This window comes from Sphaerodactylus townsendi, linkage group LG03, assembly GCF_021028975.2.
Source record: "Sphaerodactylus townsendi isolate TG3544 linkage group LG03, MPM_Stown_v2.3, whole genome shotgun sequence".
Taxonomy (NCBI): domain Eukaryota; kingdom Metazoa; phylum Chordata; class Lepidosauria; order Squamata; family Sphaerodactylidae; genus Sphaerodactylus; species Sphaerodactylus townsendi.
In genome coordinates, this window is record NC_059427.1 from 17,686,405 (window position 1) to 17,704,404 (window position 18,000).

The following is an 18,000-nucleotide window of genomic DNA, read 5'->3' on the forward strand; positions in this document are numbered from 1 at the left end:
TTTCAGACTGTATTATTTTACTGGAGAATGTCTGTATGCTGGATGGGGAAGTCTGCCAGGAGTTGAGGCTCCCCCATCCTCAACCACGGCAGCACCTGTTATTACTCCCTCCACATTTACTGGGATGATAAAGTGCTCGAAAAGGGGGAAAGTGTGGGGAGGAACTGGCACCAATTACGTGCATGCACAATGCATACACATGCACACACGCATACACACGCACGGCTGAGGCAACTCCTCGGGCTCGGTGGAAGGTAGCTGCTGGACCAGCTGCTTAATGTTCATCTGTGATCCTCTTTGTCCTTTTCTCACTCTATTGACTTCAGCTCCCTGCATTCCTTTAAGGGGGAAGAGATGAAGGCATTTGTGGTGAGTATGTCCCTGCCCAATGGTCCAACTCGGGAGGGTCAGGCTTCTGAGAGAGAGAAAACGATGCTGTTTGCGCAGCTCAACAATCCCATTGGAAGTCTCTGTCCATCCCACACTCTTTGGAACTATGCCTTTCTTCTTCTTTTTTTTAACAAGGGAGACTGATGCTGGGATCTTTGCCTGATCACCACCTCTAAATGTAAAGCCAAGACAAGTCCCCTTCTTATTAGGGAAGCACCCCTGAACCTCAGTTCGAGAAGTTTGCAGCTACCTGGCGAGTATATATAGGAAGTCTCAAGATGGCAATGTGCCTTAAGCCTCATCTCTCTCTCCCCCGCCCCATCATTCCTGCGCACCGTGGATCCCATTTAATGTGCAAATTAATCTGTTTCGAGTCACACGGTCTAACTCGATTTTACTATTGCCCAGGAACATCAGGGGGTCCACACAAAGTCTGGCAAGTGGACAATGGGTGTGTGGGTGGGTGTTTCTGGTGGCCAGTGTGAGTCACCCAATCAGAGCAGGCACTAGTTTGACCATATTCAATTGCAGACGTGCCACATGTCCCAGTCTAGTTCTGCTACACCAAAGTGCTCCTTTCCAGTTGTGCTGTACAGCACGACTGTGCTTCAGACCAGTTCGGTCCACGACTGCAGGGAACTATTTACGCAGAGGGGTGTATCTCTGAGCTACAGTGTCTGTTCATTCCTGGCGACAGGCGATTGACAGTATGGCTGTAAGTACCTCAGTGTGGCTGCTATGCTACAACTCAATTGTACATGTAATTGGCAGGGTTGGGCACTCCATTCTAAAGCTGTGGGCAGACATACAGATGTTCAGCAACAGCCTCACTGCATGTCTGTAAGTTGTCTTTGCAGGATCAAGTTTGACAACCGGGAGAGTATGAGGGTGGTACTTTCAGAAGGAACCAGCTTTGTGCAATGCTGACTGAAAATCCCTAAATTGTCGCCCTTTTTCTCAAAGCAGTGCTGACTGGCATTTTTGTGTGTGTCCATCAGAAAGATGATTTCCCCGCATGTCGAAGCAGATGTCAAACACAAGAAGAGAGTAGCCATGCTGCTCTGCAGTGGCAGAGTGACATTCAAGTCCAGAAGCACCTTAGAAACTAACAAGTTTTTCAGACGGCAAGCCTTCAAGGGTACAAGCTTTTCAAATCTTATACCCCAAAAACCTTGTCGGTCTCTTGTGCTGCTAATGGACGAAAAGAAAAGAAAATGCCATTAAAAAAACACTTCCAAACAACCTTCACCATCCAAGTGCTTTTGAAACAAGACAAATGGACAAAGAGCTCATCCGACAGATGACGACATATGTCAGTGCAGAAGATGGAGAAAGCAGATTTGCCCTCACAGTTGCCTCTTCCACATCTGCACACATTTGGCTTCTGATTCTATCTATGTATGTGGCCTGGCTGCAGAAATCACTGATTATCTAGATAAATGCACAGAAAAAGAAACCACAGGAGGCCACATGCCAATGTCTCTCTCTCTCTCTCTCTCTCTCTCTCACACACACACACACACACACACACGCACACACAAACATGAAGAGCCGCAGAACCTTTCCCCTTGATGGACCATGTTTCCAATGGCTACCCCTTCCCTGATAGGAACACTTCAAAGTAGTCCAGCGTGCGTACATCAAGTAGGGGGTGACCCTGCAATCCACTACTTCTAAAATAAAGTCCTCCATAGAGTTGGTACCTGGATTCCAGGTTCCAGGGATAGGCAAGTTGATAGACACAAAGGTTATTTTACAAAGACCATAGGATGTTTTGGCTTTTTTGTTGTTGTTGTTTTTTTAAAAAAACTCCCCAGTCCTACCCACCAGCATCATGAGCCTTCGGCCTCCCTCCCCCCCAATCCCAGCTGTGCAGGCACCAGCCACCTTCTCCTTTGGCGCTTCCTGCAAGGTCCGTCACTTGTAGAGCAGGTGGACGCGGCTGCCGTCACAGTTGTTGCGCCCCAGCTTGTCCGCTTGTTCGGCCACGAGGCAGCGCACGAGAGGCAGGCTGGGCTGGTAGAGGTTGGGACCCGTGGCTGCCGAGGCCGAGGCCGTGTTGTTGAAGTGGTTGTCAGCTGCGCAGTTGGAGGAGCGTCGGCGTGACCGCAGCTGCTGCCGCTCTTTGAGTTGTTGTTGGAGCTCAGAGACGCGCTCTTGCTTCTGTCAGGGACAAAGGCAGGAGGAGTGAAACGGGGCTAACAAACCCCTGCAGCACTCCAGTGTGGGTGACACAGCCCAGAACTGGGGTGAGGAGGGGCCTGTTCTCTCTACAAGCGCAGCCAGGTAGTGGTTGCCTGGCAACCAAAGCAGGAGTCATTCTATTGGCCAGATGAGCATCAATCTGGGTAAAGGGATAGATACCCTAAAACAGTGATAGTGAACCTTTTTCAGACCAAGTGCCCAAATTGCAACCCAAAACCCACTTATTTATCGCAAAGTGCCAACACAGCAATTTAACCGGAATACTGAGGTTTTAGTTTAGAAAAAACGGTTGGCTCCAAGACGTGTGTTTCTCGGGAGTAAGCTTGGTGGTAGTCGGTGGCTTTTCTTTGAAGCAACCGTGCAACTCTTCCAACGGATGAATCACGGCCCTAGGAGAAGCTTTCATCTGTGAAGCAAGCCCCATTGCCAGCAACCTGAGCTTTACTCTCCAGGTAAAAGCGATGCAGCTGGTTAAGTTCTTCGATGAAAAATCAGTGGGTTTAACCAGCCGCTTAACAGGGGTTACGCTTCCACACTGCTTCCCCAAAACTAGGTCTTAGGTTTAATGCTAATAATCGAGCCCAGTGGCCCAGGCCAGCCTAGATGTGTGTGTGTGTGTGTGGGGGGGGGGGACTCTGTTTGCACGTGCCCACAGAGAGGGCTCTGAGTGCCACCTCTGGCACCCGTGCCATAGGTTCGCCACCACTGCCCTAAAAGATAGACAAACTAATGACAAAGAGGAGGCTGAGGGTAGGGAGTGTTAGCTCAAGAAAGCAAAGGGCTGGTATAGCGCTGCTGGTTTCAGGGTATAAGATGGGATGCTGACTGAAAGAAGTAGGTATAGTTAGCCCGGAGAAAAGAACTCGGGGGGGGGGGGGCGTGGTCACGCTCTTCAGACATCTGAAGGGCTGTTAACCTGGAAGAGGGAAAAGATTCCCTTCTCTTGCAGCTCCCAAAGGCAAGACTGACAGTCCCATCCAATGCCGAGGGCCAAAAGGGATTTAGGGAGTGATGCAGACACGCACTAGCTCATTTGCCCTTCCCCAAGGTGGCAGATGAGCCGGTGATCACCTTAGTGGGCTCCTTCCCAGGGTTTAGGGCTGGGAGCACTGTATCCCGCCACCTGGACTTACACCACCCTTTTGATGGTGCAAGTCTTGTAAGTGCTATGGTGCTCTTTGGCAGCAGGGGAGTTTTGGAGCACTGCCAGAATGCCCTCTTGGAGGCAGTGGGGCAGCACTGCATTGGCATTGTGTCCAGTGGTGGGATTCAGCAGGCTCGCACCACTTAGGCAGAACCGGTGGTTAAAATGGTGCTGGTAAACAACCAGTTGTTAAATTATTTGAATCCCACCACCGGAACCGGACGTTAAATTAAATTTAACAAGCCTCTGGCTTGGAATGGGCCTGCCCATCTAATGAGATGAAGTTCCAAGAAGGTGGATTTCAACTGAACGTTAGCAGAAACTTCTTGATTGCGAGAGCGGTTTGACAATGGAATCAAAAAGGTCAGTGCATGATGGGCTCTCCCTTGCTTAGAGGTCTTCAGAGAGCCACCTGTCAAACAGTCTTAGAGGTCTTCAGAGAGCCACCTGTCAAACAGTTTTGAGTTTCCTGCATTGGGGGGTGAGCTTCCAAATTGAGGGCTGAACATCTAGGGCAGGGGTCTGCAACCTGTGGCTCTCCAGATGTTCACGGACTACAATTCCAATCAGCCCCTGCCAGCATGGCATGCTGGCAGGGGCTGATGGGAATTGTAGTCCGTGAACATCTGGAGAGCCACAGGTTGCAGACCCTTGATCTAAGGTTCAACCTCTGGTGAACTCACTACAGGTTTGACTGCATCTTACATGGCTGCTGCCAGTCGAGTTCCTCATCTCACCCCTATCTTCCCAATAATATTTGGCCAGAGAAATTCATGGTGTGAGGGCACCATGATTACAATTTTTCTGCCCAGCTCATTGGCTTCAATTTGTAGGGGGCAGGTAAATGTTTTTGGGGAGATGTGTGTGCATGTCTGTATATGAACATAAGAACATAAGAACTAGCCTGCTGGATCAGACCAGAGTCCATCTAGTCCAGCACTCTGCTACTCGCAGTGGCCCACCAGGTGCCTATGGGAGCTGACATGCAGGATGTGAAAGCAATGGCCTGCTGCTGCTGCTGCTGCTCCTGAGCACCTGGTCTGCTAAGACATTTGCAATCTGAGATCAAGGAGGGTCAAGATTGGTAGCCATAGATCGACATATGGGGAGCAGGGGATCAGCAACAGCTAAGTGTCCCTGTAATTGGTAGTTTTGGCACAGGCTGTTCTAGGCAAACCCCCTCCTTCTCCCAGCCTTAGGTCCCAACCTGTAGCATTGTCATAAAGATGACTGAGATAATATATGCAAAGATCTTTGAACACTCAGGAAAAGAGTTGTACAAACTAACTTTACAAAGCCACAATGTACACTGAGTCATACACTATTTCTAAAAAGTCAACAAAACCACCCTCACAATCCTGGTCTTTACGTGGCACAAACTTTAGCTCTAGGAAAAAAAAGGGATAACAACAAATGCTAGGAAATGTAATAAGGAGCCACAGTTAGATAATCACAGACCTGGGAAAAACAGGTTCGAATTCCCACCCTATGATGAAGTCCCTCAGCCAGTTTATCTCTCTTATCCCACCTTACCTCACAGGTCTTCTTTGAATGACAAACAGAGGAAGGAAAAGAGAATGCACGCTGACCTGAGTATTGTGAAAGAAGCCTGTGATAGAAAGATGATAGGATATTCCCCTGACTTCCTCCCTCCCTTCCTCACCTCAGAGATAATCTTTTCCAGTTCGCGGTTCTCCTTCTCCAGTATCCGCGATTTCTCTTCCTCGTTGTTGTTGGTGGATGAGCCTGTCTTCATGGTGTCCTGTTGCTCGGACTGCCACTCGCCCCGGGTGATGAGGCGCCGCATCTGTCACAAGACCCAACACTCAGCTGTGTGTCCACTGCTCATTTGAAAAGGCAAGAGCCTGAGCCCAACAGTCCGTGGTAGGATACAACTGGGTCGCACTGGTTCGGTAGAACCGGTACCTAACTTTTTGTTGAGTTTGGCAAACTGGTTGTAAAAAGCGGCTGTCTGCTAAAAGCCCTGTTGTTCCCTCTACCAGAGAAGCCAAACAACCTGCCTTCAGGAGGAAGGAAGAAGGCCAAGAAGAAAGGTTCTGCTCTATTGGCAATGAGTTCTCCTTGGGGCTCAATAACAGCCCCCTTCTTAGCCTCTTCTTCTCCTTCTGTCTCCCATCCATTGGTCCTTATCATTTCCAGCTAGCCATGTTTACTTCCAGCCAGGCTGATAACGCCCCAGAGATGCTGACTAATCCTGGCAAACATTCTGCATAAAACCCTCTGCATAAACCTTTTCTTTTCTCCACTGGCTTTGAGTTTTATCCTGGGTCACTCTGAAGTGCTGGCAAAGACCCAAGTTCCCAACTGTGACTTTCTATATTACTTAAATAACAAAGGCTAAGAAACAGGAGACGTAACCTGGACAGCCTTAGGCTAGTCTGATCTTATGAAATCCCAGAAGCTAGGTAAAATTATGTTGGCCCTGGCTAGCATCTGGATGGGAGGCCCTCCAAGGAATACCAGGGGTATGATGAGGAGGCAGGCAATGGCAAACCACCTCTGAATGTCTCTTGCCTTGAAAACCCTACGGGGTCACCATAAGTCAACTGTGACTTGGGACGGAGGGAGGGAGGCAGGAAAGGAGACTAGGCATCCCTGTGACTGCATTTGTCCTTCAGACGGTAGTAGAGAGTGCTGTCAAGTTGAAGTCAACTTGTGGCAACCCCTCGTGGGCTTTTTAGTGCAAGAGGCATTCAGAAGAAATGTGCCATTGCTTTTCTCTGAAAAGGAACCCTTGACTTCCTTGGAGGTTTCCCATTCAAGTACCAACCAGGTTTGATCCTCCTTAGCTTCAGAGAACGGAGGAGATTCAGCTGGCCTGGGCCATCCATTCTTACTTGACTGCAGATAAATAAGTGGTAAAGTGGTGCTGGTTAACCTCAACTAGATGCCACTGTGACTGCTAGTTACCATACCATGTGGTTATTAGCTCCTTGTTTTTATATTGAATTTAATAAAATACCATATGGCGCCCCTGCTCGATTACATCTAGATTACCTTCCTATGGAGGAGTCCGGCTGCTCCCTAGGGGAGTGTTTTAAGGAAAAGGGTTTACCGGGCGCCTTCTATTTTGGTATTACCGCTGTTTTTAATGAAATTTAGTATATTTTAACGATGGAGCTTCGATGGATTGCTGTTGTTTTAATTATATAGTTTTGCTCCCGAACTTGTTTTGTATTAGTTTTGTTGTACACCGCCCGGAGCCCCTCAGGGATAGGGCGGTATAAAAATCCAAGTAAGTAAGTAAGTAAGTAAGTAAGTAAGTAAGTAAGTAAGTAAGTAAGTAAGTAACTAACTAACTAACTAACTAACTAACTAACTAACTAACTAACTAACTAACTAACTAACTAACTAACTAACTAACTAACTAACTAACAGGCTGGAAATGAGACACACAGATTGGAATAAATAAGAAAGCAATCCCTAGCCATGGTCACAGGCCCCTACATGTTTATTCAGAAGCAAGCACTGAGGTCAATGCAGCTTACTCTCAAGTAAGTGTACTTAGGTTCAGGGCTTCTGCCTCAGTATAACACAACTACATTATACAGCCCGTCTCAATAAACATTGGGGCTAGAAACTTGGTTTTGTTTGTATGACACTTGAGATTCTTAGGACTCGGGTTCTTCATTTTATTTTTTTATTTATTAGATTTGTTAACCGCCCCTCCCATATTTGGCTCGGGACGATGTACAACCCACAGTGTAGTACATAAAAGCTGTTCTGAATAAACCCATAATTTAAAAACAAAACAGTACCCAAATAAAGATAAAATAACCAACATAGTCCATAAAATCAGAAGTTAATAAACCGGATTACACTAAAAGCTGTTAAAAAAAAAAAGCAGAGAAGAAAACCTATCTATGGGCTGAAACACCTAGCCCTACGAGAGACTGGTCGTCAGGAATCAGAAACTGGCCTCAACGAAATGCCTGGCGGAACAGTTCCGTTTTGCAGGTCCTGTGGAATTCCGTGAAGTCCCACAGGGCCCTGATCTCCTCTGGGAGACTATTCCACCAGGAAGGGGCCAAGGCTGAAAAGGCCCTGGCCCACGTTGAGGCCAAATGGACCTCCCGTGGGCCAGGGGTAATAAGCAGACCCAAAAGTCCTTTCAGTTGCTGGATAGCATGCTACAAGTCAACCACTCCCAATTCACAGCTTGAACGCGGCTGTGATCCCCTCGATGGTTACCTTGGGCACAAAGAGCACGACCAGGGTGATGTAAGAGGAGAAAACGATGGCTAACGAGGCAAAAGCAAAGGATGCATCCTGTTTGCTCTTGAGGATCAAGGTCACGGGGGCCGTGATGAGACACAGCACCTGCATTAGGAAGAGAACCAGGAAGGCTGGAGAGTTTTGCACGTTGCATGCTGAAATAGCCATCAGGAGGAAGGGTGGGCAGCAGAGAGATGGCCACATGTGCAAATCAGTGTTTGTAATTGACTTTGCCTTGTAGCTCAAGACAGATAACAGCATTCCTCTTGTACCTCTCGAAGACAAAAGCCATGGAAGCAACTTATCATTGCGCTGCTGAGAATCGAGGCAAAGAAAGAAGGAATGATGTGCACAGGTGAGACAGGGATTTTAACTACCTAGCAACAGAACTGCTGGATCAGACCCCAAAGTCCATCTGGTCCAGCATCTTATTTTGCACAGTCCTCAGAAAGCCCACAAACCAAGAAAGGAGGTACACAGCTTAGCAGAGGTAGTCAACTTATGGCGCTCCAGATGTTCATGGACTACAATTCCCATCAGCCCTCGCCAGCACGGCCAGTTGGGCCAATTGGGCTGATGGGAATTGTAGTCCATGAACATCTGGAGCACCATAGGTTGGCCACCCCTGGCTTAGAGAGATCCCTTTGGAGCTCTATGCAGTATGCGTGAATTTTCCTCATCACAAACAATTTGCTGTTACCTGCAATCTTAGCCACTTTAGTATTCACCTCAACTCTCAGGTTATCTGCGATCTGTTGAATACAGGTGACCAAGATGAATGGACCTTATTCACATAGGTTCAGAATCCAGAAACACAACGCACACCCCCGAAAGTCAGGGATGAGGAAATGTACAGAAAATATGACATGAAAGAGGCTGAAACACAGGGCATAGCCACAGTGTGCTTTTGCTAAGGACTGGGAACACGGATGTACAGCCATGCAGGCAGTGGTGGGATCCAAAAATTTTAGTAAGAGGTTCCCATGGTGGTGGGATTCAAACTGTGGCGTAGCGCCAATGGGGCTGGGCAGGGCACAATGGGGGCAGGGCGGGGCATTCCTGGGCGGGGCTGTGGCAAGGACGCAGCCGCTGCGCCGGTCCTCAGGCAGGAAACGAATGCACGCAGGCGCAGGCTGCCACGCACGCCGGTGCACCTCCTGCTAGACTGCTTCAAGTTCTGCGCGCTACTGCTGAGAGGAGGGGCGTAACTAAGGCAAAAATCACATGGCAAAAACCACCAATTAGTAACCCCCTCTCGGCACACACAAATAATTAGTAACCTACTCTCGGGACCCTGTGAGAACCTGCTGGATCCCACCTCTGCATGCAGGTGCCCCCAGCACTGATCTCTACCAGTCCACACCTCAAGCCAGGAAAAGTGAAAAATCAGGGCAGTTTTCGTGTCTTTCCACAAGAAAAAAAGTTAGACAAAACCATGCCCTTTCCCCTCCCCCTGGAGACCTGGGGGTCAGGATGTGGCATTTTCAGCCCTGTGGCTAGGTCTGTGTTGGGAAATTCCTGAAAATTTCAGGGTGGAGCCTGGGAAGGGCATAGTCTGAGGAGGGGAGGGACCTCAGAGGGTATAATGCCACCCATCCCCCTTGCCAAAGCAGCCATTTTCCCCAAGAGAACTGATCTCTGTCAATGGGTGAGCAGCTGCAATTTGGGGAGATCTCTGGGCCCCACCTGGAGGATGGCAACTCTACCCATGGCCTAGGTTCAAATTCCCTCCCTAGTTATTAACCCAGACATTTCTGTCAGAGAGGCAAACGCCACCGAGCCACTCACAGCGACGTTGTAGATGGCCATGCCCACAGCACGGTGGTCGTTAATCTTCTCTGTAGAGACGCCCTTGGTCTCGTAGGCAAGGAAGATGCCGAGAAGCAGCAGCAGCCCCTTGAAGCCATAGAAGATACCTGCATGGAGGCAGAAAGGTGGACATCAGCGGCAAAGACCAGAAAGGAAATATGGCAGTGGAGGACGCTGGGTGGAGGTGCCTGGAGTTGGCACAATATCAGGCTACAGAAGCGGCAGATTTTGCACGGCAGGCAGGTGAGTTTCGCTGTCTGGGTCAATATGTAGAAGGAAACATCTGAATACACCAACCCCCATAATTCAGTGACCCTAATACAGCAAGGAACCTCCAATACTGCTGAGACAGTTGTTCAATATTAGCCTCACGGATAATTGAGGCTGTTAGTGCAAAATCAGGATGAACGCATGGCATTTTTAGTGCAAATTATACACAAGCCTCTCCATCATCTGCGCTGCGCGTATCCCACAATTCCATGAAACGGCCGGGCACAGAACATGACGTTGATTTAAAGAAAAGGAAAGAAAACAAGTTTCCACCTTATGGGAAATGCAGAAGCCAGAGGAACCGAGGAGAACTGGAACTATCAGTGGGTGGGCTTTCAGCTACCCTGTTGTTCCTTGACCCTTCCAACTGGCAACACGCATATACAAATGGTGTCGGTCAAACAAATCTATGCAGATTTGTTCCATTTGTGCAGAGGGCAAGATTCCGACTTTCCTGGCGAGAGGCTGTGGGATAGCTTGGTACTTTTCATTTTGATTCATTTTATTGCAGAGTTCTCACGTTCCCCTCTAGCATCAATCCCAGTTGGTAGCCAGCAGTAATGACTGCCGTCTGTCTTCCTTTTCACAGCCCTGACGGCCCTGGAATGGGGAAGGATGGGGTTGCTGGAGGAGAGGAAAGGCTGGAGGGCTTTAAATACTGGGGGGAGATGGACGTTGGAAAAAGCCCGACTCCCTCCGGAGGCTCACCCAGCCAGGTGTTCATCTTGCTGGAGCTGCAGTGCTCGAGTTGCGGCAGGATCAAGACGTCAATATCGCTTTTGGGCTCCTCTTTCGTGAATTCCTTCAGGAGATGTGATGGAGACGTTGGCAGAGGCCGGGCCAGGCAGCAAGCGAAACATGAGTTAATGATGAGTCAACAATGTTGGTTAGCATTGCATTACAACTGAGGAGAGTGGCGGCAGGCCCGTGCCTCAATTACACCCGGAGCAGGGTTGCGTTAGAGAGCTGCCATTTAAAGGGTGGGGCGGGGCACTTTTTAAAAAGCGGTTTATTGGCCCAGCTCAAGGCAGCTCACCCCATTAGAATCAGAATATCTAAAGTTAAAGCCCTTGGGAAGAAGGAAAGATTTAATGACTGTTCTTTTGTGCGATTCTCCCGATGGGCCCCTAAACTGAAAACAGCGGCGGCAGGACTGTGTTCTGCTCTGCTGGGGAGCACCATTAAAAGAGGATGCTGACAAACCAGTGCGGCTTCAAAACGGCACCAGCAGAAAGACAAAGGGTCAAGAGGAAGAGGATGAGAGGACTAGCAACCTGGCAGTTCAAGGTTTTTAACTGCAAACATGAAACCTCGTAAACCTTATCGAACAAGGAAGCTTATAAATGCCAGTGTCTGATGGATGATGGTTAATTACTGGCAAGATGAACTCCCAAAGTCTCTCACGCACCATGTTAACAAATGTCATGGCCACCTTCACACCCATTGGGAGGATGTACTTTCAATGCTCTTCAGCAATCACTTGCAACTAGATTGGAAAGCCCACTTGTAAACGATTGCTAATATACAATGAGAGTGCATTATGCAATATGTGTGAAAGTTGCCACGGCGAAGCATTGCCACAAACAGCATGTGTGTTTGGAAGGAGAGAGGATTCTTAGCAGTGAGCAGAAAGGCACTTTGCTTATTCTCAGAGGCCCTTCTCATTATTACTCCCTGTTCTTAAGGATTCAGTCCTGGTACTGAAAACTGATCCTACAGCTTAAGCCCTGGATCAAATGACGTACAAATATTTCATCTTAGGAAAAGTCACTCGATTAAATCCACTGAAGAGAAATCTTAAGTCTGCCCCGCTGTTCAAGGATGTTACCTCTATGGTACGTTGAAGAGGGTCAACAATTTGCCAGATAGCCAAGATGACAACGTCAAGCCCGACCAGCAAGCCAACGGTGGCATATAGCTTCCAAGGTTCCAGAGTCTGGAAGAAACAAGAGAACAGTTGGGGGAATGGGCTGCTCTGGCACCCCAAGGAGCTCAACGGGGTATTCTGGAACACAGGAAATGGGCCTCTTCCACAGGAAGTTACCAAAGGCCTTAAATTCCTGTGCTTTCTTAGACATCTGAATATTACCACAGGAGAAGTTCTGTTGATACCTCAGTTGAAATACATCATCTAATATAGCAGGACATGAGAACTCTCTCTCTCTCTCTCTCTCTCTCTCCATAAATATATATATATTCTCTCTCTAAATATCTATATATTTTCTCACGACCAGGACATAAAGAGGACAGCCCTCCCCGTTTTCAGACCCCAGAACTTGGCATGCAGAGTATGGTGTCTCTGAACATTTAGTTAGATCTATTCATTAATCTATCAGATGCCTTTGACAATCACCATATTCTGTGGCAGTAAATTCCTTAAGTTAACTCTGTGTTACACTAAGCAATTTTTTTAATTGCCACCTTATTTTTTTGGATGACCACCAATTCTCTAGTGTGCGAAAGAAGGAAAAACAACCCAAGCTGTATCAGCTGTGACTCTAGGGTCAATTCTGGATAGGACCAATGAACTTCATCCCCTCAAAAGCCATGAATGTCCTCTGTAGCACAGGAAGACACCTGTTACCACAGGACTGTGAGAACAGTTCCATTGAAAGACATAGTGTATGTGAGAGAGATCTACTCAGTGCCTTGAACAAATCAATTCTAACAAATCATGTGAATGAAAGAGGCACATACAAAGTAGGTCAGATCCAGCGCAGTGTTTCTTGCAATGCAAGGGCTTCTTCCGCCCACAGAGTGTGACATTCTGGGCTTCCCCCTCCTGTTTTCCAAGGGGCATTCCAGGCTGCCACTCAAGGGGAAGGCTGAGAAAGCTGCTCTCTGCAGGTGGAAGATATTGCGCCTGCGGAAACCCGTGTTTACGGAACGGAGATTCTTCCTCCAAAAATAAACACTGAGCCAAATTATTTTTAAAAATGGAGAAAAAGAAATATTAGCAGTACTGAGGGGTATAGGCCAAGCATTATTAACTCATGTCACGCACAAATCTAACATAACATCGTATTAGTCAACAACAATCTGGAGTTCACACTCGAAGCGCTGGTGTGAGACAATGAAGGGATTCTGCTAAAATCACAAATCGGGAACAAATCCCCCCCCCCCGTCCCTCCCACGCCTTCTAGGTGGTACATCGCCATGGATGTTAATCACCTTAAGGCTAGACAGGTTCTTCCTTTAACTAGAATTCATTATCAGATTCACAGCATGGCTAAGAATCCTGGCTACGGAGAAACCCATTTAGCAAGTCACAATTAACGCAAGGGGCTTATGTAACCCCTCAGGCACTGAAGTGGCAAAGAAACAGATTTCAGCGGGTTGGATCCCCGCTGCTTGTGGCGGTACTTTCCTCCAGAATGAGGAGTCTACCTTTGATCGAAGAGGCTGTTTTATGGGCAGAAAAGCCTCTTGAGCCAGAGGAAGATTCCTGGAACTGGAGGGAAGCACCACTGCCAGCAAAATAAATCTATGGAAGTTGACCCACTTTGTTTGCATTGGTTAATTGCTGGGCATGTCTGCTTTCTTTCCGCCCCCTGGCACGTTGAGATCCAAGACGTATGTCTTCAACTAACTGTGAATGAAAGCGCCTTAAGGAACGAGGGTTCTTTCCCCCCCCTGGAAACTGGGTTTCTTCGCCATTATTTTAATCCTGGTTAAGAATTCCAGTTGCTAGGAAAGAAGCCTGCTTTAGTTGGCAAAGACACCCAGGTAACAGAAAGAAGGAAAATTAGTCACAGAAAGCTTCAACCTCTCAACGCATCATTCCAGAAAGGATGATTAGCTGGGTTCCTGACCCATCGCAAACAAAGTTTGTTCATGACATATAGACAAAGCCTAAAGCCTCATTAAAGGTGGAAGGGGGTGGAATTTCCTTCGAGGGAAGGTCAATGGAATGCAAGGGCATTGTTGGTCTCGTAACCACAGAGCTCCCACACCCCTGCCATGTCTTCCCTTACCTTGAAAAGTCACATTTTCTCCCCCACACCACCCTGTCCCACAACACTAATGAACTTTCCCTACAGATCTTACATATTATGTTCTTAAACATTCCAACTTTCCGTTATTAAGAGCCCCGTGGCGCAGAGTGGTAAGCTGTGGTATTGCAGTCAGAGCTCTTCTGACGACCTGAGTTCGATCCCGACAGAAGTCAGTTTCAGGTGGCCGGCTCAAGGTTGACTCAGCCTTCCATCCTTCCAAGGTCAATAAAAGGAGTACCCAGATTGTTAGATGACTGGGGAAGGCAACGGCAAACCACGCCATAAACATAGTCTGCCTAGGACAGGGGTGGGCAATTATTTTTTCCATGTGGCCGCATAAGAAACAGAAAATATTGTGGAGGGCCGGGTCAAAAGGCAGGGGGACGAGGTGCTTTTGAAAGCCCCGCAGAAGCCGGCAGCCAAGGCAACCGGCTTCTGCGGGGCTTTCAAAGGCGCCTCGCTCCCCAGCATGGCAGGGGGGCCAGTCAGGGTCATCCGGCGGGCCGGATGTGGCCCACGGGCCGTATAATGCCCAGGTCTGGCCTAGGAGATGTGATGTGATATCACCACACAGGTAATTAATGACCCTGTGCTTGCATAGTGGACTATGCCGAACATCAATATGTTTATGAAAGCAAACCATCTCCTTAGAAACCAAGACAGCTGTATCATGGAGCAGTCTTAGTGGCCCAAAACTCAACACTATATCCATTAATTTAAAAGTCTTATGTCCCCCTTTATCTCAGTATACACACAAGGTCGCTAGCAAAGCAAAGCAACCGCATGTTGCAGACAAACCCCTCCCACCACAATATAACAATCAAGCATCAATGGGATAAGAGCAGCAGAGCCTATTCTAGGGTTGCCAACTCAAGGTTAGGAAATTCCTGGAGGTCTGGGGCTAGAACCTGGGGAGATTAGGATTTAGAGGGGTGTGTGTGTGTGTGTGTGTGGGGGGGGGAAGGATCTCAACTGGGCATGAGATGCCACAGTGCCCACCTCCAAAAACAGCCATTTCCCCCAGGGGAATTATCTCGATAGTGTGGAGATCACTTATAATTGTGGGGGGATCTCAAGGTTTTACCAAGTGATTGGCAACCTGAGTGCCAATCTCATAAAAACCATTTGACCTTCCACCAACAGTCTCTGAAATAAAACTGTTTTACAAGCTGTCACAAGCGTAAAAAAAAAAAAGGAAGGTGCTCTCTCTACCCACTCTGGTAAATCAGTCCCAAGGACCAATCCGAGCGCACAGAAAGCCCACAACCTGATTGTTACCAGAACAATCTTAACAGAGAGTAGCACAAAGAAAAGGCTGTCTCAGCAGCACAACGGGACCATGGATGTGTATCGATAGAGGAAAATGTAGAAAATGGCTGAAAACAGACTGTTTTGGCTTTCATCGTAGGATGGTGAGGACAGTCCACATTATGGGAAATAAACTTTTTTTTAAAAAACCCATAACCTTAATTCTACTTTCTGTTGAATTTACATTGCAATAACTGTTGAATAACTGTTGTTTGACTGTTGTTTCATCACTGAAACTCCAAATGTGACAGGCGAGTTTCCCTTTCTCCGATGCTCAAACAAACTAGCAACGAAGCCTAGAAGTGGAGCAATTCTTAAGCTTAGATGCACAGAGCAGACCTTCTGTTTTCCCAATGCCAACTCCAGAGCAAACTTTCCAAACAGGAAAGAAAAAAAACACCTAGTGGAAGGGGACTTTCTAATCTGGCCTGGTGAAAAGAATCACAGGAGCAGCAATTTCCTCTGCAGTACAATTTCCTCTGCAGTATAAGACACTAATCTCGCAAATACTCCAAAGCTGCATAAAGCAGTAAATCTCTTGCAAACAGTATCAAATGTGAACATACTGGGGTGGTGCTGACTTGCTGGGAAGATATTTGTGATATAATGATAACACTAAAGGAAGATAACAAAACTGTAGCTCATGTACTCAGCTGCTGTGAAAAGATGGCGCAGACTGAGTACAGAGAGAGGCACAGCTCAGTAGCCCAGTGGTTCTCAACCTTCCTAATGCCGCGACCCTTTAATACAGTTCCTCATGTTGTGGTGACCCCCAACCCTAACATGTATCCATTTTACAGATGGAGAACACTGATGCAGAGAGTTTTAGGCGACCCCTGTGAAAGGGTCATTCGACCCCCAAAGGGGTCGCAACCCACAAGTTGAGAACCACTGCAGTAGCCAAAATGATCTACTGGAGTTTATGCAAGAATTACAACATTAGTACAGCTAAAAACTGGTGGGAACACTGTCCAGAGAAAGTAATGGAAAATGAGAAGGTCAAGATCTTGTGGGACTTTCGAATCCAAGTGGACAAAGTGTTGGCACATAATACCTCAGACTTCACAGTGACTGAGGACACAAGGTGACATCAATACCTGGTGACAGCAGGTCGTTGAAAAAGAACACGAGAAGGTTACTAAATACCATGATTTGAAAATCAAGATTCAGAGACTATGGCACAAATCAGTTAAGGTTGTCCCAGTGGTAATCGGCATTCTGGGCGCCATTCCGAAAACACCAGGGCGGCACTTGAAACATCTTCAAATCGCCAAAATCAACATCTGTCAGATTTAGAAGGCAGCCTTGCTGGGATCTGCATGAACACTACACTGATACATTAAAAAACCCTAGAACCCTGGGTGAGGCTTGAGTTTTGATGAAAGGCCAGCAACAACGAGCTAAAGAACCGGCAGTAATAATAATAGTGGTTTTAAACCTCTGTATCTCCAGAACCCTTCTCAGTACTTACAGTACCAAATATATTCTGCTCCAGACAGATAGCAAACACACAATCCCTCACCTTCCGTCGGTCTTTCTTTTCTTCCTTCTTGGTGAAAACCGTATGCACCCACCAGATCTTGGTGAACATGCTGCCGTAGCCCAGGCCAAAACCTAAGCTCAGAAGCCAAAGGCGAGCCTGTGGGGAGAGACAAGACCCATTCAAAGAGCACCGTCTACTGCCAGATTTTACCTAGCGTTGCTAAGAACAGCCAAGTCTTCCCACAAAGCATCGGCCGGAAGCCAAGCTGGAAGACAGGATAGCAGACATTTGTAAAATATAATCAGTAGATAAGGTCACTTCCAAATGCATATAAAATGTGGGTGGGGGGAACCATGTTAAGCACAGAAGGGGGAAGATGAACCACACTCTCATCACACACACCCCCAAACGGTTTCACCATAGATTTCCCCCCCCAATGGAATTCTGATGCCAGAAGAAAATTCCATTGGGACGCAAAAAGAGGAAAACAGGCTCGTGGAGAAGGCCCAAACCTCCCCTGTCTCCCACCATCCTGCCTTCCATCTCGGAGCACAGCGTTTCACGATTTCCCCTTCCCCTTTTTATCCTCACAACAATCCTGTGACACAGACAAGGACACAAGAGCGTGACCGGCCCACGGGCGCACAGATGGCTTCATGGAAGACTAGAGACTTGAACTCGGGCCTCCTAGATTCTAACGCAACATCCTTAACCATTACACCACCCTTAACCATTACACCAGCAGTGGCGTAAGAGGTTAAGAGCTCATGTATCTAATCTGGAGGAACTGGGTTTGATTCCCAGCTCTGCCACCTGAGCTGTGGAGGCTTATCTGGGGAATTCAGATTACCCTGTGCACTCCCACACACGCCAGCTGGGTGACCTTGGGCTAGTCACAGCTTCTCGGAGCTCTCTCAGCCCCACCCACCTCAGAGGGTGCTTGTTGTGAGGGGGGAAGGGCAAGGAGATTGTCAGCCCCTTTGAGTCTCCTGCAGGAGAGAAAGGAGGGAATATAAATCCAAACTACTCCTCCTCCACCACCCTGGCTTTCTAACATAGCACTTATGACCCCGTGCTGCCATAACATACACTTTGCCTCACAATTTCAGCCTCATTCCAACCTTCCCCCTGTTCCATAACTCCTCCCCTCAGCCCCCAAC

At 47.7% G+C, this 18,000-nt stretch overlaps 1 protein-coding gene across 1 annotated transcript in view; it reads right to left on the reverse strand.

The window, feature by feature from the left end:
• Positions 1 to 18,000, reverse strand: part of GABBR1 (gamma-aminobutyric acid type B receptor subunit 1) — a 208,170-nt gene continuing 190,170 nt past the window's right edge. Inside the window, 7 exon segments of the mRNA XM_048487278.1 lie at positions 1 to 2,553; positions 5,403 to 5,546; positions 7,952 to 8,080; positions 9,764 to 9,891; positions 10,763 to 10,856; positions 11,883 to 11,990; positions 16,880 to 16,996. Of these exon segments, the coding sequence (XP_048343235.1) occupies positions 2,308 to 2,553; positions 5,403 to 5,546; positions 7,952 to 8,080; positions 9,764 to 9,891; positions 10,763 to 10,856; positions 11,883 to 11,990; positions 16,880 to 16,996 (966 nt within the window). The 3' untranslated portion in view covers positions 1 to 2,307.